The sequence below is a fragment of the Chrysochloris asiatica genome, unplaced genomic scaffold (genome assembly GCF_000296735.1).
Source record: "Chrysochloris asiatica unplaced genomic scaffold, ChrAsi1.0 scaffold00246, whole genome shotgun sequence".
Taxonomy (NCBI): Eukaryota; Metazoa; Chordata; class Mammalia; order Afrosoricida; family Chrysochloridae; genus Chrysochloris; species Chrysochloris asiatica.
In genome coordinates, this window is record NW_006408764.1 from 2,135,222 (window position 1) to 2,160,605 (window position 25,384).

A 25,384-nucleotide genomic window follows, 5' to 3' on the forward strand; every position below is an offset into this window, starting at 1 on the left:
GGGGGAGGGGAGAAAGGAACAGAGATGATGTCCTTGCCCAATCTTTGGGGGTTGGGAGAAGAGGCCTAGCCTGGGATTCCCTTCACTTACCCTGCTGAGTGAGACCCTAGCCAGTTGAGAATTTTGAGTAGAAGAGACTCAGCCATGTGGTGTTTTGCTAGTCTGAACTCAGTACTACTAGGTTCCTAGGTAGTTTAGAGATTTCAAAAGGGAAAATGTCCCCTCCTAGGCCTGAGCCACCTGCTAAACTATTGGGAGAAGCGGGTCTATGCTAGACACAGCTTGGATGTGGGACTTGGGGCTGCAGTACCTGAAGTAAAGCATGCTGGCTCCCCTCTGGCAAGGTCAAATCCTACATATGGCACTTTGTAGTGGCAAAGTTGGTTTGAATCGCAAATTTGGCAGTCCAAGCTCACCAGCCATTCCTCAGAAACTCTATACAGGGTCACTATGGATTGGAACTGACTCAACGGCACTTAACAACAACAAATGGCACCACAAGTTCTGGCTATCTCTACTTGTTCTTTCCCCTGCTATTTTAGTTATCTAGGTGCTGCTATAGTGGAAATAATGCAAGTACAGGGCTTTAGCAAACAGAAATGTATTGTCTCACAAGAAGTTCAAATTCAGGGTACCAGCTTTAGGAGAAAGTTTTCTGTGTAGGCTCACAGTTCAGGAGGAAGGACCTTGTTTCCTTTCAGCATTTGTGGGCTTAGTATTCCTTGGAGATCTCCATTTGTTTGGCATCAATCTTTTCCTGGATCTATAGAAGGTTCTCAGCACAAGGACCTTGGGCTGAAAGGAAGTGCTCTGCTTCCAGCGATTCTTTATTGGTCTTCTTTCTTTTCCTTCTCTGCAGGCTTTTCTCTCCTTCTATCTTTTGTAAGATAAAAGAGGAGGCAGGCCACATCCCAGGGAAATTCTCCTTAGATCAGGGCTGTGACTTGAGTAAGGATGCTGTTGTTGTTGTTATGTGCTGTGGAGTCGGTTCTGACTCATAGTGACCCTGTACAGGGTTTCCGAGGCTGTAAATCTTTACGGGAGCAGGATGTTGTATTCCATCCTAATCCCCTTATAACCGGTTGGCTGCTTAATCAGACCTCATCATGTGGAATGATTGCATCATTACACAACAGCCAAATTACCACCATTACATAGAAGTCAAATCACTAAGAACTATGACCTAGCCAACTTAACACATATTTTGGAGAGACACAATTCAATCCATGACATATCCCTATACCTCAGTTTCCTGATCTGTAAAATGAGGAAAGTACCTAACTTATTGAATTGCTGTGAGCCTGGGTTGCATGTACTTCACACTTCCCTAGCCCAGAATGTCACTTATTATTGCCAATGTCACTTATTATTGATATCCCCTCTCTCCTGTATGTCTCCTCTAGGCCTTCCTTCAACCCCTCTATTTCTTCACTTGGGAGCCCTCAGGTCAGTTGTTGATAAAAGCTCCACAGTTCTAGAAAGGAGGGCCTACAGTCTGTAGGGGATGACTCAATGGACAGATAGGGGGCTCTCAGAGCCTCCTTCAATGCTTCCCCAGCCCTCCCAGGCATAGCTAGCTCAAGTGTTGCACAGGCATCTCTCTGTAGTAGAAAACACAGCTTACCAGAAATCAATGAATTTAACAGTGTTCAGTACAGCAATGAACCAGAGAGGGTGAGCGAGTGTCTGCACATGTGCATACATTCAGGCTACAAGCCCTTGCTTGGACTCTGTTGCCTTCCTGGGTCACATCATGAGGGTGCACTGCTGTCCCTCAGTATCCAAAGCCATCTGTCTTCATTCTTACCCCAAAGCAGGATCCAAGGAAGGGGAGGGGACCCTGGGGGCTGAGAGGTGGCTGAATCAGGCTTTGCCCAGCCTGAGTCAGGAAGGTGCAAATGCAGCACAGTGCTAGTGTTGGTCCCTGGTCACATAGCCTTGCACCCGGCAGCCAACAGGAAGCACTATTTTTAGCCTCTGTGAAAACACACTGCTTTGGAGAACAAGTCTGCAGTTGCACTCTTCACAAACCTGTTTCCTGGGTGGAAAGACTGAGGCCTGAAAGGACACAACCTTGAAAGACAGAGTGGAAGAGGCCCAGAGATCAGAGCTGAGGGAGGGAGGAAGATCTTACCCCACCCAAGTCAGAACCTCTCTACTAGACTCAAGTCTGTGGCAATGCAAGGCTTCTCAGATTGCTGCCTAGGTCTGTTCTGTGGCTACAGACCACTTCTGGGCCAGGGCTAGTGGCTCAGGCACATCTCACTCTTCCCTTCTCTACCCTGTCCCTCTGTTTCCCTAGCTAAGAAATGAAGACTAAAACTGGCCACCTTGTCTGATCACTTACATTTTCTATGTGTATACTCGGTGTCCACTGTATACATAGTTTTCTGTGTTCCTACTCCAGCGTGGTATTGTTGGCACTGTGTGGCCAATTTTGACCCTGCCATGATCCAATTGTATGCCTAACCCCTTGCCTTCCATATCAATACTGTATGACCCATACTGTGCCCAACATGTCTCCATTATGTGGCAAGCCCTGGTTCACTGTGTAGTCAATCTTGTACCTGCCACATCCTCACTGTGTCCCCACCATGTCCCCACTGCTTAGCCAGTCCTGTGCCTAGCCCTGTACCTGCCATATCCCCACCATTTACCCAGTCCTATACCAATCACATCACTACTGTATTGTGTGGCCAGCCCTGTATTCACTGTTTGCCTACTTTGTGACCCATCCTATAATTGCTACCTCACCCATCCTGTGGCCACTTCACCCTACTCCTGTGCCTAGTTTTCTTGCCCTGACTGTCCTGCATCTAATCAATGTGAAGCTGACACAATGTAACAAGAGCTAGAACATTCTGACTTGAGGATTCTGAGCAGAGTCCCCACCCTGCCCTTGCCACCCCCATCTCCACCCCTGCAGGATATTGGTCTTGGATTTCTGGAACTTGTGGCTCTGGGGAGGGGGCTTTATGAAGCACAGGCAGAACAGAACCATCTGGAGCAGCAAAGACTGCCAAGGAGCTGCTGTCCCTGGAGCGGAAGCTGGGGAATGCGGGGGAAGGGAACTTGGACCTGAGCCTGAGCCCCTCACTGCCTTCTGTCTCCCAGGAATAAATGATGAAGGGGCTTTGGTCTCTCAGGAGGACTCTTGCCCACACACATCAAACGGCATTCCTGGGTCAAGACTTGGGTCTCAGGTTGCCTGACACATGGGAAATGAGGAGAAAACATCAGGCCTAGCATCTTGAGTAACTAGGGGGCCAGAAGCTTCCTCAGAGTCTTTCCCATCTATCTTTCTCCTCTGACCTTACACTGACCCACCCCTACCCTGGAGGTACTTTGCTCACTCTGGGGCTGACCTGGGCAGAGTAATCAACTGACCGGGAAGGAGGGAAGAGCTTGACCTGGGACTGGCAGGCTTCACTAGGGTTTCTGGGTCTTTCTGTCTACCAGAGCCTGGCTGGATTATTGTTGTTAAGTACCATGGGTACAGGGTCACTATGGGTCGGAACCAACTTGACGGCACTTAACAACAACAACAACAACCATGGAGTCTGTTCTGACTCATAGTGACCCTGCACAAGGTTTCTGAGGCTGTAAATCTTTATGGGAGCAGAATGCCTCATCTTTTTCCCCTGGAACCACAGGTAGTTTCGAACTGCTGACCTTGAGGTTGGCAGCCTGACTTGTAACCACTACACTACCAGAGCCTGCTGGGCAGACTCCCATTTCTCTGGGGGTGGGGCTCCTTAGTTTCCCACACTCTGTTATCTCCCAGGTCACTGGGGGCTGTGATGCATAGGGTTACCATGGCAACAAAGTGGGGGCAGGGCGTATAGGGTATGGGGCAGGACTATGGAAGCCATCAAGAAGGTGGGGGGCCCTGATCCATCGGGTCCCCAAGGCCCCCTCTCAGCTGGAAGCCAGCAGGTGGGAGGTGACTTTGGAGGGTCTCAAGAGCCATGGATAAGCTCAGGATCCCTATTCTTCAGGCAGGGCTTGTCATTATCTACTGAGGCCACTACTGAAGGGGCTTGTGATCCAGCCTCCCAGTTTCACACCCCTGAGCCCATTCACCCTCCCCGGGTTGGCTCCCAGTGGGGATGTGAACAGGCCTCCCAGAATGCACCAAGACACTCCCCCAGTGGCCCTATTGTGGGAGCCCAGCCACATCTTATCATGGAAGACGGGACCCTGGCCCTACCTTTGTGCACTCGCAGTGACAATAGCACTATCAATGACATAACCCAGCATGGATCCTGCCACCCCCAAATTCAGGTGCAGGTTCAGGGGGAGGACAAAGTCCCATCCAAAGTCCTGGTGGGTTGGGGCAAAGGCCCCAGTATTGCTGAACAGATGGTCCCTTTAGGCACTAGGAAGAGCCGGTGGCTACCCTACTTTCCCTCAGAGGAGATTGGGGCAGTTATAGGTCAGGGTCCTCTTACAGCTTCAGTTCAGACTCCTGCCCAGACTCCAGCCCAAGATCAAGGCCAAGGCAAGAGTCCATGTCCTGCTCAAGCTACACCTTCTTCTATGTCGCTGCCTTCTCCAACTCCAGCTCGGAATACTACTCTTGCCAACCTGACTGATGCCATCACCAAGAATCTGTCCCAAGATCTGCAGCTCAGGAAATGTGGAAGCCAATGGTCAGTCCCCTTTGAGTCTTCCAATGTGGGCACATCTTGCCAGGATAAAGTGAATTTCCAGCCTCAGGAGGTGCCTCTCACCACAGTACCCACTCAAATAAGGACCTTAGACCATGGCCAGGAGCACAAGGTTATTCTAAGAAAAGAGCTACCTGAACAACCTGAGAACTTGGTAGAGAAGACACTGGTTGAGTCATGCAACCCAACACCAGGCCTAGAACCTCCAGGAACCCCCAAGTCCCAGAGGATTAGCCAGGAGGGCTGTAGCTCTCAACTAGACCAGCAGCCCCTGAACATATGCAATACCACCAGGGCCAATGTGCCACTGTCTGTCTACGAAGCAGCCTCCCATGGGCAATTCCCAGTCCAGTCTCCCAGGGAAGTTACGCTGATATCCCCCTCTAGTGCTCCCACCTGCCAACTCCAAGAAGGCATGGAAGATCGTGTGCTGGTGTTTGATATGACCACGGGCAACAGCAGATTAGGACTACTGTGCCATGACCCCATGGGCTCACGGGCAGTGCTCGTGGGTGTCATGCCCAACCACCCATCCATCTACATCCCTGAGACTATGCGGTCATTAGTCATGCCCATCCACTCCCCTGATAGCAATCGCTCCAGCTTCTGGACCACCACACCCATGCTTTCCAGCCCTGTGCCTTCCAGTCTCTCATCTGGCAGCTACCGAGAGGTGACTCTACTTCCCAAGGAGGCCAAGCTCAACCTAGAGTTACAGAACTCTCCTGGTACTGAGTCTCCCATCAGGCTTGGACTGCTCACTGGGCCCATCCCACTGGGTATGCCGCTCCAGTTTGGTGAGAGGATACTAGCCCATGTCCCCAATCCTGTTTGGTCTAAATCTGATGCAGAAAAAAATGAACCTAGTCATACCGTCTGGATGCTGGACACCTCCAAGATGCCAGATGCCTCCATGATCCAGACCAAGAAATTGCAGTGGTTGAACTCAGAGCAGATCCCAGAACCTGCTTTACCAGCCAATCCACAGGAGCTACCCAGAACCCTTTTCGAGGAGGACATGAATAGTCACAACCAGAAAGAACTCATTACTGTGCACCCTGACAATCCTCTAGCTGAAGATGCTGGGAAGGCCCCCCTCACTGGTCAACTCCCCCCAGCTGAAGAGTCCTCCCTTGCCAGAAAGATTCCTACTGCTGGCCAGCCCCCTCTAGCTGACCAGCTCCCCTCTACAGAGCAGCCCCCTGTGGCTGTTCAGGTCCTTCACACAGGACCAACACAGCCCACCTCCACCAAGCAGGCTTCCTTTCCTGGTCAGCACCCCCTCACCAGGCAACTTCTTCTCACAAGGCAAGTAACTCTTACTGGACAGCCTTGTTTTTCCAGAGAACCCCTCTCCACCAAAAAGCCTTCAGAAGGGTTCTCTATCACCGAGGAGCCTGGGCAGGCCTCCACCTTGTGCAAGGAAGGTGAGGCCTTGGGCATGTCTACTCATGTGGGAGCACTCCAGGTGCCTTTGGCCCCTGAAGAGACCTGTATCTATGTGAGCAGAGACAAAGTCAGCATTGGGGCCGCACAAAGCTCGGAGGAACAGTTTTCCCTGATCGCATTCACCACACCTGGCACTGGCTACAAGGTGTTGCCCATGGCCATGGTGGACATTGAGCCCCAGAGTGCCAGGCTGAAGATGACAGCTGAGGACGTCACACACTCATCTGTTGTCACGCACCTGGGCCTGCTCCATGGGACCTGCAATGAGCTGGTATCTACCATAGATGCGCTGCCATTGCAGCCCCCAGTAATTTGCCGCCACTCCCTGGGTCCCTACCAGGACATGGCAGCCATAGTAATAGACACAGGCACTGGTTTCACCAAATCAGGGCTGGCTGGGGAGGACCATGTTCTCAGCGTGGTGCCCTCATGTGTTCAGCTGCTGCAGCACTCAGCCCAGGGCCAACCCCGGTATGTGGTACCGGAGAACCAAGAGGGCTCGTACCCAGTGCTGAACCGGGGTGTAGTGTCTGATTGGGATGCACTGGAAGTGCTATGGCAGCACCTGTTCTACTGCAGGCTGGGTGTGCAGCCTGAGGAGCTGGCTGTACTTGTGGCAGACTCACCCATCTCACCACGCACCAACAGGGAAAAGGTAGCTGAGATACTCTTTGAGCGTTTCCACGTGCCTGCCATGCAGACAGTGCATCAGGCCCTGTTGACACTTTATGCTTATGGGCGCACTACTGGGCTGGTACTGGGCAGTGGCCATGGCACTTCCTATGTGGCACCCATCCTCACTGGGGACCTGGCTCCACTTGACACCTATCGGCTGGATGTTGCTGGTTGTGACCTCACTGAATACTTGGCTCAGTTGCTCCTGGCAGGTAGCCACTCATCGCCCAAGGCAGGACTGCTCAACCAGATTAAGGAGGCAAATTGTTATGTGACTATGGATATGGCAGCTGAGATGGCCCGTACCCAGGGCCAGGCCCAGGTGGACTTTGTTCTCCCAGACAAGCAGGTCATCACACTGGGCTCTGAGCGCTTCCGCTGCCCTGAGGCCCTTTTCCAGCCCAACCTGCTAGGCCTCAACCAGCCGGGTCTCCCACAGTTGGCCCTCCTAAGCATCAGTCAGCTGGAAGCCAAGCAACAAGAGCTGCTGCTGGCCAACGTGGTGCTGGAGGGTGGCAGTACCCTCTTCAATGGTTTTCCTGAACGCCTCAGACAGGAATTGGGCCCTGGTGCCAATGTGCTAGGCTCTCCCCACCGTGCTGTCGCTGCCTGGCTTGGGGGCTCCATCATGGCATCCAGGGACTCCTTCCAGAGTCTGTGGCTCAGCCGTCGTGAGTACGAGGAGGAGGGCCCTTGGGCCATTTATAAGTACCATCTGTGAGCACATAAAAGTTCCGGTTCTGCTTACTTTGGGCACTGTAGCATGGTTAAGGCATGGAGTGGTGCAGGGGCAAACAGGGGTCCTGGTGTGGAATTGAAGGTGGGGGCCTTGGTATTCCTAAGGCATATCTTGCCTCTGTACATGAACTCCATGGGTCATAACAATCCCGACCTTTTAGTCAAGCCCACAAACCCCTTGGTTGTCATTGGCTTTGGTCTAGCCTGACCTTTACTGCACTTCAAGGGCAACCACAGAGAGTGGCTGATGTGGGTTTTGCCCTGTTGCCCTGGTGACAAGTGCAATTACCCTTGATTGCCAGCCGGTTGCCATGGCAATTTCAAACATAATGTAATAACCCACACAGCCTAGAGTGAGTCACGTTGGGGCTGGGGTTGGGGGAGAGGGATGAGGGTGGAAAAACCCACTCCCCAAGCTCTAAAGGAGAAGATGCTTCCCATCCCCCATCTTGGGCCCTCTTCTGTGGGCTGAGGCCAGTGACATAAACAACAAACAAGCAGTTCCATAGATGGCTGGGGCCCACAAGAAAAATCTTTGCTAGAGTTTGGACTTCTTAGAGATCTGGCCTGGCAATTAATGCAGGGGCCTTCTGGCATCTGAATCTTGGCTGGAGTTCTATCCTGGGTTGGCAGGGGTTCCTGTTGGCCAGACAGAGTGTAGCACTATGGAAGTGTTGGTCTTTGTTGTCCCAGGACAGCAGAGGAGTACATAAGACCTGGATCATGGGTGAGAGGTACATCCTGAGCTGAGAGATGAAACTTTATTTTGCCCAGAGTGGAGATGGAGGCTCACACCCTGTCTTGGCCCCCTGTTTTGTTCTGGTCAAAGTCAAAATTGTAAACTTTGGATCCCCTTCTTCTCAACCCCCCAGCCAGTATAGCCTCTGTCTACAGGGTAGCCAGGCCTCCTCAGGAAGGTCCTCATGAAGACTACTTAGAAAGAACTGCTCTGCTCTTGTTCCAGATTCTGTCTGGGGCTGAGGGTCTCCCACCACCCTTCTGGTCAGTAGGATGGCTAGAAGCCCTGGCTTTGAATAGTGGGGGTAAGAATGAAGCTCTGCATTGATCCAATCTATGGCCTAGAAGAGCTGAGAAGACAGCATTCAGCAGATGCTGCTATATTCTGCCCCCTACCAGAAGGGCAGCTAGAAGTTGAAGTCAATTTCTGGGGGTCTGACAGCATAAGCCATGCCCCAGCCATAACCATGCGTTCTTGTCATCCGCTTGTTTTCTCAGAGAGCAGAGACCTGTTTATACCTTTACACACAGTTGTGAATAGGTATTCTAGGTGGGAGTACTGGGAGCATCCAACCATACAGGATCTTATCATCGCAGCCTCTGCCTGTCCCTGGGCATGAGCTAACTCCTGCCATGTCCTGCTCTTACCGAGTCAGCCCCCACAATCCTGTCAGGAAGGGAGGCAGGAAGGACCAGGCTCCAGGGACCAGCTACAGCGTCCACACACACGTGTGAACAAGCATGCCTGGGTGCACACAGAATGCAGTATCACTGCATACACTGTGCTGTTGCCATCTCTCTCTTGGAACAAGAGCACACACACACATGTGTGCTCACACACCCTGACACGTGCTTTCACCCACACTCACACAGGACCAAGAAGAGGTGGAGTACTGCCAACAGCAGTAGGGTTCCAGAGAGTCACCCTATTCCCTGCTTCTAAATTCCCCATCTCAGCTTCTCCTAGGCTCCCAGGTTTCCCACTGATGATTGCCTGGATAGACAAAGACAGAAAAGATGTATGACATGTTTTCAGTTGCACCACATAACTCAAACACCTATTGTTTTAAGGACAGTGGACAGATGACAGGAAGGACTGAGTGTCAGGCCATTCATTCATTATGTAGAAATTAGCTGAGCAAATTGAGAAGAAAAGCCAACTTTGCCCTGCAGTTGCCCATCATTCCTGGAGATTCTGCCATAGTAGTACAGTTAGTGCCAAAACTGAGATCCAGAGACTTGAAGAAGGTGACTCAAAGCCAGGGAAAGACTTGATGGACTCTTTGACACCTCTCTGGAAGAAGATATTAAGGGACTTTGTCTGAAGCAATCATTCTTCAGACTAGCATCCTAACCCCAACCCCAGCCCCAATTTTAGCTTCTCACCTGCCATCAGCCATGAGAAATCTTATAGGGGAACCAAACTTCACTTGGAAAGCTAGAGAAACCACTCACCTTGGCTAAAGGTTTGGAGGGGACTCCATTCTACCCCAAAGACTCAGCGGGAGGAGGAGGAAGGGTGGGTTTGAGGCCAATTCCAGACACTCAGAGGCCTAGGTCTAGCCTCCAGAATGGTTCTCAGGACTTGTGAGAGTGGTGGTTTAGATGTTGTGTCTATCTGCTTTTCCAAAAAGGAACAGAAAAATGTCCAAGGACTTTCTTGAAAGTTTGCTGGCAGTTCTGAACTTTCTTCAGCCACGGGCCAGGCCTGGCAGTACACTTTGGTGCCACTGTTCTCCCTTGTCAGTATATTCCAACCCAGACAGTTTATGGAGCTGTTGCTCATGAAATGTTTGATGTTTATTAGTCTTGGAAGAAAACAATCCACACCATATAGTAGGTGACTTTTATAGCTTGGGAAATTCTGTGCCACACTGGAGGGGCAGACTGGACCAGCCATCCTGACTGGGACTTTGTGATGGAAAAGACTTTGGCCTTGCAGGATTGGGAAGCAGGAAGGGATAGGAGGCTCTGCCACTGGAGTTGGAGCCTGCACACTGACAACCCACTCACACACCTCCATGTGCTCCTAACCAAGTAATAATACCAGTCTGTGGAGCAGCCTGCCCTAGAGATTGCTCACGCTGTCCTGTCCTTTCGGGTCAGCTTTGAGCTGCTGGTCAGTGCCCCACCCACTAGGGAGTACTGCCTGCCGAGGAACTTTTGTGCAGCTCCAGACCTCAGATTCACACACACACACACACACACACACACTCGCCAAATCCAACCCTTGTTCCCTACAATAGGCATAGGAAGGTCTCTTCGGCCCTTGTTGCCCAGTCTGAGGGTCTAAGGGAGTTTCTGAGAGCCCGGTCACAGCCAGGGAGACCAGCGCTCACCAGCTTCTCCGGCATCTCCTGTTAAGCTGGTCAGCGCTTGGGATCAGGTCAAGCTTCTCCGGGAATCGGGGCGGGGCCATAGGAGGGAGGCCCCGCCCCCAGCCCGCCCCCGGCCCGGGGTGCGAATCCATTGCCGCGGAGCAGCAGGCGATGCTAGAGGTTCGCGAGTCGAAGCGGCTGCAGCTGGCGCCGCTTCTGCCCCGCGTGCCCGGAGCGGATTCTGCCCGCCGCCCCCGGAGCGCTTGGAGCCCCGCTGAGCCCGCGGTCGCTTCCTCTCCGTGACAGACCAGTGCTGCAGGTGCGGGGCGGGTTCGGCCGGGGGAGGTGGGGAGAGCCTCCCGAAGGCACATTGAGGGGCTCTATGGTATTGAGTCCCGCCGGCTCGAGGTTCTGGGCGCTGAGTGCGCGGGGGCGCCGTGAGGGTTCGGGGTCCCGGCGGGCGGGGGCAGAGCGCGCTGGCTCTGCAGATTCGGAGGCGGGGTGGAGGTCGTTCTAAAGTTCCCCGTCGCCTCACACTGCTCCGGGTTCCCAGGGGAAGTGGGGCATGTACGACTTAAGTCCAAGAGAATACCCCGAGCCCCTCACCCTCCACTCCATCTTGCTGGGCTCCGAATTGTGAAAACATTAACCTCGAAGATTCGCGGTGTCTCTTGGGGGTGGGGGCCGAGGGCAGAGTCGTTCCTCCCGGCTCTCAGAGCTACCTCCAGCCCCTCCCAGCTGCCCCCCATTCCCTCCCTCCAGCTTAGCAGTCACTAATTTCCATGACAACGGATAGTTCTTTATTGGCGACAACCCGAAGGGGGCTGGGCGGGGCTGCCTTGGGGTGGGGAACGAGGCCCCGAGCCCTTGGGGACCGCGGGTCCCCCCAGCCTAGTTCCAGCTGCCAAGCCTTCACGTGGAGGCCATCCGAGGGTCTGGGGCTCAGTGCGCGGTGGGGGTAGGGACGGCACATGTTTCTGCTGTGCGGGGCTTGATGCTCACACGTGTGCCTCCCGCATGTGTGTGCTGTGCAGCGGAGGCGAGCAGCACTGGGGAAGGGGGTCAAGGTGGCACCATGGTAGGGGGCAGGGCCCCTGCTGGATGGGGGATGAGACAGTGTGAGCTGAGTCTGTAGTGTCTGGCCGAGACCCTGAGCTCTTAAGTCCCAGCCCCCCACTGCTCTGCCAAACTGCCTTTGTCGCTACCACTACCCCCACTCCCACCGGAAGCTCCTGTTCCACCAGGTTCCCTTCTAGGGAGCAGGGCCCTCTATTTTTCATTAAAAGCTCAGAGTCCTGTATCCTTCAATGCCCCTGTCCTGACCCTCCTTTCCCAGGCCTAGGCTTTGAGTCCTCCCACCTGCTGAGACCTGACACTCTGCGTCTTCCAATTGATTCCTGTCAAATCCAGCCACCTACTGGGTCTTAGTTTCTTCAACTGGGAAATTAGTGTCTCCCAGAGTGCCAGTGGGATGGGAGTCTCCCTTCCTTTCTTTTGAACATTTGGGATGGACCCCCAGGTGCCCTAGGCTGGTTGTTCACATCTCTGTCACTGTCCCTCCTCTCCAACCCTATGTCCTGGCTACCACTCACAGGAGACCACCAAATCCTTTATCTCTGTCCAGGGAAACACACATAGGGGTTGGACTGTGCAGTAGTTATCCAGTTGGGTTGCTTGGGGTGCTGCTTTTAGCCCTCTCCTGATAGAATCCACTACAAGGGGATTAGTTGCAGGCAAGTTCCTAGGAACCCAAGGCATGGGGAGGGCAGCAGATGAGGGGGCCTGACTGGATGTGGGGTAGAGCTGGATCAGGGTCGATAAAAAGAGGCAGCTAAGTCTCCAAGCCTCATTTACATTCATCTAGCCTTGTGTCTTCAACATATTGGACCTGCCTTACCCATGATGACAGGGAAAGGGACTGGGTTCTGATTGAGGGGCTGCCAACAGTTGATTTGTTCTCCAGAGCTGTGTGTCCTATACCAAGCTCAGGGATATAGGACAGTTTGGTGCAAAATGTTCAGATACCAGGGACAACTACCAAAGCACATGGCCATGGGAGTCTGAGGGCTCTGCTGGGCACCCTTAGACCCATTTAGAATCCCCTACTCACCTCTCTCTCTTTGACCTGTGCCTGCTTTCCTCTGTTGTCTCCTTGCTTCCCCTTCATCACAGGTTCTGTTTTTTTCTCCCTGTGTCTCTGCCTCTCTCTTTTCTAAAATCTTTCAGTACCCTTACCCCTTTTCTTGATGAGGACCTATGTCACAGAACCTCCCCCATGGGGTAGGAACCAGGCCATAGTCTCAGAGTTATTGCAATGGGGACTGGCTAATACCTCACCCTCCCCGTGTTTTAAAACTTCCATCACCATAGCAACCTTTTACTCCAGTGCCTTCCTCTGTATTTCCCTTCTTCTATCTTCAAGGAAGCAGGATTTCAAAGACTGGGACCCTTGGTACCTGTTGGCTCTTAGATCTGCCTGCATATTGAGGGCTGACTTTTCCTAGAGGTAGCTCTGTGCTGAATGCCACCCTAGACTGAAGAGACCATCCCCCTATATACTCCCTACCTAGAAGAAGGGGAGTAAGCCTCAGGAACTGTTGGCATCCATGGTTTAGCTAGAGCCTGAGGCCCCAGGGTACATTCCTGCCCAATAACCTGAAGCTACTGGATGGTGGAGCTAGCAGCTTGACTCTGCCTCATGACACAGACTCTTCAGATAAGGTGTGTCCACCTTACCTGGTCCTAGCTATGGGCTAGGCAGGGCTTGGGCCATTGATTGCAACAGGAAACCTATCCCTAGCCCCAGAGAGAGAGCAGGGATGGGAGGGGCTGCCTGCAGGTTGGTATTCACAGCTGCCACTAAATCGGGAGGTGTCAGCCACAGTCATTGGAAGGCAGCTGGAAGCCTCCTGGGTGCCTCTCGGACTCCCTAGATTCATTGCAAGCTCTGGAGCCCCACATGGGGCAGGGTGCTGGGAAGCTCCTGTTAAAAATGACTAGAAAAGCTGAACTAGGCTGATTCAGTGGAGGAAGGGACAGGATCATAATGCTGGGTATCTGGGCCTCTTGAGCTGGCCTCTGCTGCACTCAGGCTTCCCCTGGGCCAGTCTCACTTCTGGCTTCATTCAGTACCGTCCCAAGAGACCATTCATTACCAGAGCACTGTAGACAGTGGTGGCTCTCTCAGAGTTGCCTGAGGCCTGATTCACTGAGCCAAGTGTCAGACTCATGGGGTAGACAGTAACTGGAGAGTGGTTGCCCCTGAGGCTTTCTGAGAGGCAGCTAGTGGGCAGTGGCAGGGCCAGCCTCTGCAATCCCCTCAAGCTACCTTTGGGCATACTGTTCAGTTGCATCCCCTCTGCAATCCCCTCAAGCTACCTGGTGCATACTGTTCAGTTCTTCCGCAGCCGGTGGAAGGTGTCACATCTCCAGGGAATGGTATATGTAGAATGAGGCAAAGCTAGGTCTTGTGTCTTCTTAAGGAGAGCTTTCTTTTCTCATAGATTGAGTCTGGGCTGTCTGGGCCATAGAGTAAGAAATGCAAACCCTTTTCTGCCTAGTGGCTTCCTTTAATATAAGCAAGCAGTAAAGGTTTAGTGTGTATACCCGAAGCCTCCCAGGCAGCAGCCGTGGGGGGAGCAGATGGTGTAGTGGGTAGAGGTAGAAGGAACCAAGACACAAACAAAAGTAGCCCCTCCCCCCCTTTATCCTCTCTCTGCCCTGGGGCCAGTTCTCAGTGTGCTTAAGCAAGTGTGATTAGACTGGTGACCATAGTGGAGGAGGGAGCAAATCTGTTCTTGCCCATGCTTCTGCCTCTGCCCCAGCCCCAACCATCTGGCCAGCAGCAGGACATAGCTCTGATACAATTGGGAGAAGAGGTCTGCCTTTTTGTGGTAGAGACAAACCACTGACCAGCCGTGGGCTCCAATATATATGCATGGCCACAAAAAGCTGGGGCTAGAATTGGGGACAGGCATACATAAAACCTCCCACAATGTCTCTGGGTGGGGTGGAGATTGAGGAAGGTGTCTCAGAGGAGTGACATTTTGAGTTTGGCCTTGGAGCATCAGGATTGTTGTAGACATTGTATTGCACAAACAACCTTTTAATGTCAGAAATCACTATGAAAGAAAGATTCAACTCAGCACCTCAATCATATAGAGGCTGCTTCAAAGAGAAGCCGGGTTAGGCAGAACCCTGGTTAATGCCTACACTTCCTGCCATTGAGTGGACACAGTCAAACTGACAAATCACTTGTTGTTGGACATTTAGGTAGTTGCCAATTATTTTTATGTTATAAATAACTCTGATGTGACAAATCATAAGATTCTGATTGAGACTTTGGGGGAAGTGCATTCCTGCCAGAAAGAATGTTATAAGCAAAGCAACACATCTGGGACATGGATCCCTCCCAGCTTTTTCTGGGAAACCTGCAGACTGAGGTACCACTCTCCTGCCCAGTACATGGCCCTTGCAACCCAGCCTGGGAAGGGAATCACTGCCCACCATAGCCCTTGAGAGGACTGATGTTGTCTTATCTCCCAGACTTGTTATTGCACTGAGAAGAGTGCAGTGGTGCAAGGCTGTGCCACTGTTCTCAATTGGGGAAGCAGGATTCCAGCCACACTCTCCTCCCGGCAGACACAGAAACAATACTGTAGCTGTGGTTGCAATGACACTCAGTTGGGGATGATTTTCAAAGCTTCTCTTATTTGCCTCTTTGATGCCTTACAAGATGGCTTAAGCCCTGACTTGAATGACGCTGATGAAATGTACTTGCGTTTCCTGAGCCCAAGCAACCCAGATGAGGGAATGAAGGAATTTATTCCCTAGTGTTGCAGGGCACCTTGAGGAGAAAACTGTGAGCCCTGAGAAGTGGTTACTAGCTTCTCTGTTCTGGAAGTAGTGAGCAGCAGCTAGGGTTGGCTGTGGGGTTTATCTAGCTAAAGCCTTTGATAGAGGCTGGCAGAGTCCCTCTGACCCAAGCTGCCCCCTCTGGGAAGAGGAGGGGTGGTGTCCTCCTATCTCCACTACTCTTGAGACTCCTTCCAGGTAGGGAAGCAGCAATCTAACTGGGACCCCAGCCCAGGCCCTGTGCACAGCAAGTGCTAATCGGTGTGAGGGAGAACAATTTCAATGTGACCTCAGACAGAGTTTGCTGTGGTCTCAGTGTCACACTGACCAGGGACTGGGGAGTCAGGCTCTGGAGTCAAGTCTGCAAAGGTCTAGAGACTATCACCAAGAACCTCATCTCAAAGTTTACGTCAGAGAAAGGGCTCCAAGTGCCTTTTCCCTTCTGTCAGCCCACTCGGCACCACAGGTGAGGCTTGGGCTGTACCGGGCAGTGTTGCAGAATCAAGGTGCACCATCCCCCAGGAGCATAGAATGCATGGAGCCAGCTGCATCTAGCCATCCTGGTGCCTTGGAACACTTAGCCCTGGACAGACCCCTGTAGGCTCCCGCAGTGAGGCACTAGGCAGGCTTGTTTTGTCCCTCGTGACTCTCACCCCTGTATGTGTTCTGGTGGAGTCCTGGTATGGTGCTGTAAGATCAGCACTGAACTGCTAGCCACAAGATTGGCAGTTCAAACCCACCAGCTGCTCCTTGGAAACCCTATACTAGGTCTCAGAGAGTCAGAAGTGACTTGACTGCACTAAACAACAACATGGGTTCTGGTAAGCCCTTACCCTGTAAGGTCCAGACTTGATGCTATCTTTTACTTTGTTCTATTTTATTTTTCTTGCTACTTTACTTTGAAATTGTTTCTCCTTTATCCTTCCAGATGGGAGTTCTTTCTTTGAGGAATCCCCCAAGTACGGTGCCTTGTGCAATATTCATTAAATATTTATTAATGGTGCTGAAATAATTTGGAAAAGGAGAGCAAGAAAGGTGGCACAACTTGAAGAATGTAGCCAATGTACTGACTTATACATGTAGAAACTGTTGAGTTGGTTTATGTTATGTATGTTTTCACTAAAATAACTTTCATTATCCCAATAAAAAATTATATATATACAATAAAAAAATCTAAATTTAATAAACAAAAGATAGAAATTTCTGCTACCAAATTCTTTGACCCAAAGAAAATCCTATTTTCTTAGGTATCCTTCAGAAAAGTTTTTGAGAGTACATCAGTATGTAAACTTTAAAAAATTTACCTAAATAGCAGAACAGTCTACCCATCATTCTGTCTTTTTACTTTTTTGCTTAGCAGTGTTCCTCAGAGGCTGTCGTCCTATGATAGCACATTTTTATCTACCTTATTATCTTTTTAATTATTAAGTGCCGTCGAGTCAGTTCTGACACATAGCAACTCTGTATAGGGTTTCTGAGGAGTGGATAGTGAGTTTGAACCACCGATCTTGTGGTTCAAAACGACCTTGTGTTCTAGTGCTTTATCCTGCAGTGTCACACAAGGGCTCCACCTTTTGAATGGTTACCAGATATTCCTCAGTATGAATGATCATGCTTTTTATTACCATTTTTTAAATTGCAAAATCTAACAAAAATCCAGGGATGTGTACATAACTTGTATCTACATTTAAAACACGTTATTATCAAGCAAACACCTGTGTAACCACCACTCAGGCTCAGAAATAGGCCTTCTAGAATCTCCCATGTGTCTAGATTTTATCACAACCTTTCCTTTTCTCTTTGAAGTAACCATTAGCTGATGCCTAGCTTTTCTTTATAGTTTTGTTACTGTGTATATATTCCTAGTATAGCCCTGGTGGTACAGTGTGTTAAGTGTTGGGCTGCTAACTGCAAACCCACCAGTCACTCTGAGGGAGAAAGATGAGGCAGTCTGTTTCTTTAAAGATTTACAGTGTCAGAAACCCTACAGAGTAATTCTATTGTCCTATAGGGTTGCTATGAACTGGAATCAACTTAATGGCAGTGGATAAGCAGTATAGATTAGTTCTATTTGAATTCTGTACCAAGTGAATCATACTATGCCAAGGGGCTTCAAAAAGTCTGGAAGAATCCCATTATCTTTTAATTCCATTATTTCATGAACTTTTTGGAGTTCCCTTATATGTATTTTTTTGTCATTTTCATGTAATACTGTGTTTGTGAGATTTCACCATACAACTGGGTGTGGTGGTAGTGGTATCTGTGTGCCGTGCAGTCAGTTCCAACTCATAATGATTCTTAAAGGGTTACTGAGACTATAAATCTTTACAAGAACAGAAAACCTCCTCTTTTTCCTATGGAGCAACTGATGGACTTGAACTGCTGACCTTGTGGTTAGCAGCCTAACATGTAACCCACTGCACCACCAGGGCTCCTTATAATTGGATACAGCTTATTTAAAAGAAAAGAAAAACAAAGTTACCCTCAAATCAGTCCTGACCCATGGTGACCTCTTGTGCATCAGTAGAACTGCGTTCCATATGGCTTTCAGTGGCTGGTTTTTCAGAAGAAGATTGCCAGGCCAATCTTCTGAGGTTCCTCTGGGTAGACTTCAAACCTCCAGCCTTTCAATTAGCAAGTCGAGTATTTAACCATTTTTGCTATCCAGGGATTTTGAGTATAGTTGTTGTTGTTAAGTACTGTGGAGTCGGTTCCGACTCATAGTGACCCTGCACAGGGTTTCTCAGGCTGTAAATCTTTACAGGAGCAGAAAGCCTCATCTTTTTCCCGCTTATACACTGGTGATTTCAAACTGCTGACCTTGAGGTTGGCAGCCCGACTCGTAGCAAGTACACTTATAATTCTTTAATTTCCATTGCTACAAAATAATATATTGTGTGTACATACCACTATACATGTACTCTGGTAGCATGGTGGTTACGAATCGGACTGCAAACCGCAAGGTCATCCATTTGAAACTACCAGCTGTTCTGCGGGAGAAAGATGAGGCTTTCTGCTCCTGTAAAGATTTGCAGCCTTGGAAACCCTGTACAGGGTCGCTATGAGTCGGAACCAACTCCACGCCACACAACAACAACAACCATTATACAAGCCCTGGTGTGGTGTAGTAGGATAAGCACTGGACTGCTAACCACAAGATCAGAAGTTTAAACCCACCAGCCTCTCTCAGACACCCCATACAGGGTCACTGAGTTGGAATAGACTCAACAGCACACAACAATAACATTCCACAATACATCCTGCAGTTGTTGGCTATATTGGGCTGTTTTTGGTTTGGGACAATTATGAATATTGCCCCAATGAACGTTCTTTTTTTTCCTTTTTTCCCCCCTCTCTTGGATTTTCCTCTATTTGAATGAACATTCTTTTTTAAAAAAAACTGAAAAACTTTAATTGTGATTTAGGTGATTATTTATAGGGCAAGTTGGTTTTCTATTCAGCAATTCATATACAGTTTATATTGTGACATTGATTGCAATCCCCATAGTGTAACAGTATCCTTCCCACTTTCACCCTGTGTTTACCATTATCCACTCGTCTTTCTTTCCTATCTCTTCCTACCTTCTGAGCTTTATTCCTGGCAAATAGTGCTCTTTTAATCACGTGTAGTACATTTACGAGTATATAGTTCTAATAAGTGTGTACTTCCTGGTGTTATTGTTCACCTTATAGGCCTGTCTATCATTTGGCTAAATTTGAGACATGGGGACGAGTTCAGTTCCAGACTTGAAAGATGTTTTAGGACTGTAGTCTTGGAGGTACTATGAACATTTTTATTCTTGTATGAGCATGCTGGTACACAAATATACAAGTTTATGTAGAGCATATATGCATAGGTTTATTCCAAACAAAACATGATTTAATATGTTTCTGTGATCAGTGAATGGCCACAAACAAATTCTGTCAGTAATATACTTGCCTTAGTCTTGTTGTTATTGTTAAGTTGACTCAGTTAACTCAGCAATCCTTTATAGGGTTTCCGAGAAATAGTTGGTGGATTTGAATAATGTTTAGCAGTCCAGTGCTTATCCTATAGTGCCACACTCGGACTCCTTAGTCTTGTTTTTGTTGTTGTTTTTAAGTGTCATCAAGTCAGTTCCAACATATAATGGTCCTGTATAGGGTTTCCAAGGAGCAAATGGTGGGTTTGATCTTTCTGCTAGCAGTCCACACGAGGATTCCTAGTCTCATTGTCATTAAGTGCTTTCGAATCAATTCTTAGTCATAGCTACCCTGTATAGGGTTTTCAAGGCATGGCTGGTGGGCTTGAACCACCGACCTTCCAGTTTGGAGGTCAATGCTTATCCTACAGCACCATACTGTGACTCTAGTTTCATTGTTAAGTGCCTTCAAGTTGGTTCTGACTCATAGTGACCCTGTATAGGGTTTCTAATAAGCAGCTGGTGGGTTTGAATTGCCGACCATGTGGTTCATAGTCCAGTAGCCTCATTGTTGTTGTTAAGTGTCGTTGAGTTGATTCCAACTCATAACGACCCTTATAGGGTTTTCCAGGAGCGGCTGGTGGGTTTGAACCACTGAACTTTTAGTTCAACCTGACCTTGCAGTCCAGTGCATTATCCTACAGTACCACACCAGTCTCATTACGGTGCTTTAAAAAAAAAAAGAATATTAGAATAAAGTGTTTCACAAAGACCAGCTAGCTCAAAGAGCTGGTCTATCAGTCTTTTAAGTAAGATAGAAACTAATTAAGATGATTTTATGGAACGAATCATAACCAGGAACAAATCTTGTATTTACCAATGTGATCCAGAAAGCAAGGTCCACTCCAAATAGTGATTTCTGAGTGGGTCTGCTGGGTCAGTTCAATTCAAGATAGAGAGGTCATCTTAGAAGGTTTGGGCAACTGGTTTTTAGAATTCCAAAGGAGCAATATTGATAGATTTTTCTCAAAGATCAGGATAATTATGGGGCTATTATGAAGAAGTTTTAGAAAATTAAAAACTGCATTGGTAAGAAAAAGGCCAGGAAAGTTGTGCTGAGGAATTTTTTTTTTTTTTTTCCATTATGACAATGCACCTGCTCATTCTTTGAAGGTAGCCAGGGCTGTCCTACAAGAATTTCTTTGAGAAACCTTACCCAGTCTAAAGGATCTCTGGTAGTGTAGTAGTTATACATCTGGCTGCTAACCTCAGGGTCAGCAGTTCAAACTACCAGCTGTTACGTGGAAGAAAGATAAGGCTTTTTGCTCCCATAAAGATTTACAGCCTTGGAAACCCTGTAACAGGGTTGCTATGAGTTGGAATCGACTCCATGGCACATAACCACCACCACCATCACCCCATCTATTCTACAGCCCTGATCTTGCCCCTTCAAGTTTCTTTTTGTTCACAAAAGTCAAAGAACATTTAAAAGGTACATGATTTTAGTCCCTCGAGTATGCCAAAACTGCTGTTTTGATGTGTTACTTAAAGAGCACAAAATTATTTGGGGAAGAGTTAGAGAGCTGGAAACACTGCCTTCAGAAATGTATAACTCTAGATGGAGGATATGTCGAGAAACAATAGCTTCACATTTGAATCTTTTTGTTTAATAAAGTTTCTTAAGCTTTTGCGGTGTTCTTATGGTGTGACGTTGTAGGATAAGCACTCCACCTCAAGGCTGGTTTGAACTTCAAGGTCGGCAGTTCAAACTCACCAGCAGCTCCTTGGAAACCCTATACAGGGCCACTATGAATCGGAACTGATTCTACGGCACTAAACAACAACAAAATGCTTTTGTAGTAATACTTTTTAATATGCTGTCATATTTAGGAGTGCAGTTTCTGGTTCATACAGTAGGCTTAACTTTTGCCAAACTGTGTTCCAAAGGGAAAGCTGCCTTCTGCCAGCGGTGTTATGTTCTCCACATCTTCACCCACACTTGGTATCTTCAGACTTTTATCTTTGACAGTCTGAAGGGTGGTGATTACAGTCCCCTGCATAAAATAGCTATAATCTAAAGGTGTTTTTTTTTTTAAGAAATCTTTTGATAAATCATTTTTGAATATATATAATGCAAAACTCTTCTTTGGTATATCAATTTTACACATTTTTCTTTGGTGGTGGGGGTAGTTGCCTTGAGTCAGCTTCTGACTCTGCAGTTGATCCTGGGGATGGTGCAGGTCCTGATACAATGAGACCCTGTGTACAATGGAACAAAATGCTGTCCCTCCAGTCCTACATCATCCCCATGATCAATTGCAGATTGGATAGCTGTGGTCCATAGGGTTGATTTTTGTTTTTCTTTATTTTTCATAGGGTTTTCATTGATTGACTTTTGGAGCTAGATTTCCAGGCCTTGCTTCTTAGCTCTTAAGAAGGTGCAAATTCTTCCACTGAGTCACCACTACACTCATATTCTTCCTAAGTGGAGGCTATTGTAGTCCAGGTAGTCAAACCGAGCGGCCAGGGGTGTGGCCAGAAAAGCAGGGATAGAATCTGAGCCCATCCAACCTTTAGCTTCTCCTGGTGGGATCTCTGCCCTTGGTTTGACCTAAGCCAGCTTAGGGCCTTCTAGAGACAGCCTCTATGCTGTGAGAAGTGGTGAATGGTACAGTTGAGCCAGCTTCATTCTGTTTGCAGTTCAGGGCCTGGCAATGCCGTTTGGGTGTGTGACTCTGGGCGACAAGAAGAACTATAACCAGCCGTCAGAAGTGACTGACAGATATGATTTGGGACAGGTCATCAAGACGTGAGTGCTGGGGTCTGGGGATCTGGGGGAGGAAGCGGAGGGGCAGAGTACGGCCCACAATCAGGCCAGGACTGAGTGGGGTGCCTGCTGGCTGCAGTGAGGAGTTTTGTGAGATCTTCCGGGCCAAGGACAAGACAACAGGCAAGCTGCACACCTGCAAGAAGTTCCAGAAGCGGGATGGTCGTAAGGTGCGGAAGGCAGCCAAGAATGAAATAGGCATCCTCAAGATGTGAGTGAGAAGCTTGGGGACACGGTGGGATAGATGGTGGCAGGGAAGAGCTTGGAGGGCAGGTGGCCTAAAGCAGTATCAACCTTTGGCTAGTTAATCTGGTGCAGTCCATAGTGGCAACCAGAGCCTCTCACCTACCCCTAACTGCTGAATCACTGGCAGGGTGAAGCACCCCAACATTCTGCAACTGGTAGATGTGTTTGTGACCCGCAAGGAGTACTTCATTTTCTTGGAGCTGTGAGTGCGGGTCTGGGGGTCTCAGGATTCTCCTGATCCCAGGGACTTCATCTGCCCCATCCTCTGTACCTAGGGAAAGCCCTCTTTCTGGACCCCTAGTATCCCAGGTACCTGTGCCTTACCCAGCCAACTGTTTGGCATGGGCAGCCCTCCCAAGAACTCTCCCCCACCCCTATTCTGCCCACTCCGGGCTCAGGGGCTGGTGTCCCTCAGGGCCACGGGGAGGGAGGTGTTTGACTGGATCCTGGACCAGGGCTACTACTCGGAACGAGATACAAGCAACGTGGTGCGGCAGGTCCTGGAGGCCGTGGCCTACCTGCACTCACTCAAGATCGTACATAGGAACCTCAAGGTGAGGCGACACTCAAGAGGTCAGTGGACTGCTGTGCTGGGGCTGGGCAACACCTTGGGGTTTTGATATGGCCTCTGAGGCTCTCATGATGTCTTCCTTTGTCCACCCTCATACCATACCTGGCTGGAATAGTTGGAGAACTTGGTTTACTATAACCGGCTAAAGAACTCGAAGATTGTCATCAGTGACTTCCATCTGGCCAAACTGGAGAATGGCCTCATCAAGGACCCCTGTGGGACCCCCGAATACCTAGGCAAGTAGTAGGGCGAGTCGAGCAGGGCAAGGTTGGTGGGGCTAGCCTTTAAGGAACTGCTGTGGGTAGGGTGGAATCAAGTCCCCACTGTAGGATGTGGTGTATATGATACTGGGCAGGTAATGGGCCTAGCCATGCCCAATACTGACCAGCAGATGGACATTGTTTCTAGCCCCCGAGGTGGTAGGCCGGCAGCGGTATGGACGCCCTGTGGACTGCTGGGCTATTGGAGTCATCATGTACATCCTGTGAGTGGATGGGCAAGGTAGTAGGCTCTCAGGCAGGGTGGGAACCGGTGTCTGTGGCCTTCTTGGATGACCCTGTCCTTCAATCCTCATGCAGGCTTTCAGGGAACCCGCCCTTCTATGAGGAGGTGGAGGAAGATGACTATGAGAACCATGATAAGAATCTCTTCAGAAAGATCCTGGCTGGTGACTATGAGTTTGACTCTCCATACTGGGATGATATTTCGCAGGCGGGTAAGGAAGTGCCCAGCATATGTGTGTTTGTATGGGGTGCTGCACACAGCCTCCTCTGTTGGACTCCATTCCTGCTTCATAGCCCATTCATCCACCTCTAGAAAGACAGGGGTGCCCATGCATAGCCTCTCCTTGGTTTTGTTCCCAGCCAAAGACCTGGTCACCAGACTGATGGAGGTGGAACAAGATCAGCGGATCACTGCGGAAGAGGCCATCTCCCATGAGTGGTGAGCAGGGCCATGAGATGGGTGGGAGGAAAAAGATGATGAGCACCCAAGTTCCCTTAGCATTTGTCCTCCTCACACCTAGTAACCCCTAGCCATGAGATCTTGAGTGGGTGGAGGGCACCCAGAGCTCAGATTAGCTCAGAAGCCCTATCTAATAGTGCCTGGAACCCATAGGGAAGTATTTGGAGGAGTCTCCATAGAGGCTGATACCCCACAGAACCAGACACATTCGAGTCTTTTCTAGGATTTCTGGCAATGCTGCTTCCGATAAGAACATTAAGGATGGTGTCTGTGCTCAGATTGAAAAGAACTTTGCCAGGGCCAAGTGGAAGGTAAGTTTTTCCTGGTCTGACCCCAAGTACTCCTTGAGCACCCCTTTTTTCTTCCCTGCATCACACAAGCTTTAAGGCTATAGTGACAGTTACTGCCCTAAAGTAGGCATGCTGAACAGCTGGGTCTCTGGCCTTAAAAAGGCAGTTGGAGCAGTTGAAGGTACCACAGAAGGGGCTGAGTTTGGCTACTGCCAGGGAATGAGTCCAGCTTCTGAAAGACATACCCTGAGCCTCTCTCCCCTGTCTTCTTTTCAGAAGGCTGTCCGAGTCACTACCCTCATGAAACGGCTCAGAGCACCAGAGCAGTCCAACACTGCTGCAGCCCAGTCTGCCCCAGCCACAGATACTGCCACCCCAGGAGCTGCAGGCGGGACCACAGTTGCAGCTGCAAGTGGGGCCACCCCAGCCCCAACATTGGAGGGTGATGCTGCTATTGCTACAAAGAATGAGAATGTGGCCTCTGCAGAACGTAGTGCCACCCCAGCCACAGATGGCAGTGCCACCCCAGCCACTGATGGGAGCATCACCCCAGCCACTGATGGGAGCATCACCCCAGCCACTGATGGGAGCGTCACCCCAGCCACTGACAGGAGTACCACTCCAGCCACTGATGGGAGAGCCACACCAGCCACAGAAGAGGGCCCCATGCCCACCACTGAAAGCAGTGGCACATCAGCCCCCAAGTCATCTACCACCCATGAGCCTGCCCTGGCCCAGCCGGACAGCATAGCCCCAGAGGGCACAACAGGCCAGGCTCTACCCTATAGTAAAGGGGAAGAGGCTACTGGCTGTGCCCAGGAGTCTCAAAGGAAGGAGACCAGCTGAGTGGGCAGGCTGGTGGTTAGGGGAAGGGGGATGTCAGGAGGGTAGGAGAGTGGATGGGGGCTTCTCACTGTACATAAGTCACTGGCATGATGCCCCCTTCCTTGCCCTGCCCCTCTGCCCTGCAGTTTGGGGCATCCTTGGAGGCCACGGGAAAGCAGTCTTGTCTCCCGTGTTTATGTGTGTGAGTGGTTGGCAGGCCAGAGACAGGGCCGGCCCCAGACCCTGCATGGATTCTTTGTGGCTTTTTAGTCTTTTGCTAGCTTCACCAGTTTTCTGTTCCTTGTGGGATGCTGCTCT

The 25,384-nt window shown here is 49.8% G+C and overlaps 2 protein-coding genes across 7 annotated transcripts; both read left to right on the forward strand.

Annotated features, from left to right (window-relative positions):
* Positions 1-4,539: 4,539 nt before the first annotated feature.
* Positions 4,540-7,515, forward strand: LOC102839792. The gene is made up of 2 exons (XM_006873649.1): positions 4,540-5,886; positions 5,929-7,515. Exons 1-2 carry the CDS (start codon positions 4,540-4,542, stop codon positions 7,513-7,515), a joined length of 2,934 nt encoding a protein of 977 aa, XP_006873711.1.
* A 3,194-nt stretch (positions 7,516-10,709) lies between these two features.
* On the forward strand, positions 10,710-25,381 carry CAMKV (CaM kinase-like vesicle-associated). Of its 6 annotated transcripts, none has more exons than XM_006873588.1 (12): positions 10,749-10,907; positions 22,045-22,153; positions 22,251-22,382; positions 22,545-22,619; positions 22,833-22,971; positions 23,104-23,224; positions 23,397-23,472; positions 23,567-23,703; positions 23,852-23,930; positions 24,175-24,262; positions 24,518-24,629; positions 24,729-25,381. In XM_006873588.1, the coding sequence occupies exons 2-12, from the start codon at positions 22,059-22,061 to the stop codon at positions 25,085-25,087; spliced, it is 1,413 nt and encodes a 470-aa protein (XP_006873650.1). In that variant the 5' UTR covers positions 10,749-10,907; positions 22,045-22,058; the 3' UTR covers positions 25,088-25,381. The 6 variants fall into 6 exon arrangements, with proteins under 6 accessions (XP_006873648.1, XP_006873650.1, XP_006873653.1 ...); XM_006873591.1 differs by having other exon boundaries at positions 10,756-10,907; positions 22,962-22,971; positions 24,729-25,102; XM_006873589.1 differs by having other exon boundaries at positions 10,762-10,907; positions 22,251-22,341; positions 24,729-25,143.
* The last annotated feature ends 3 nt before the right edge of the window (positions 25,382-25,384 follow it).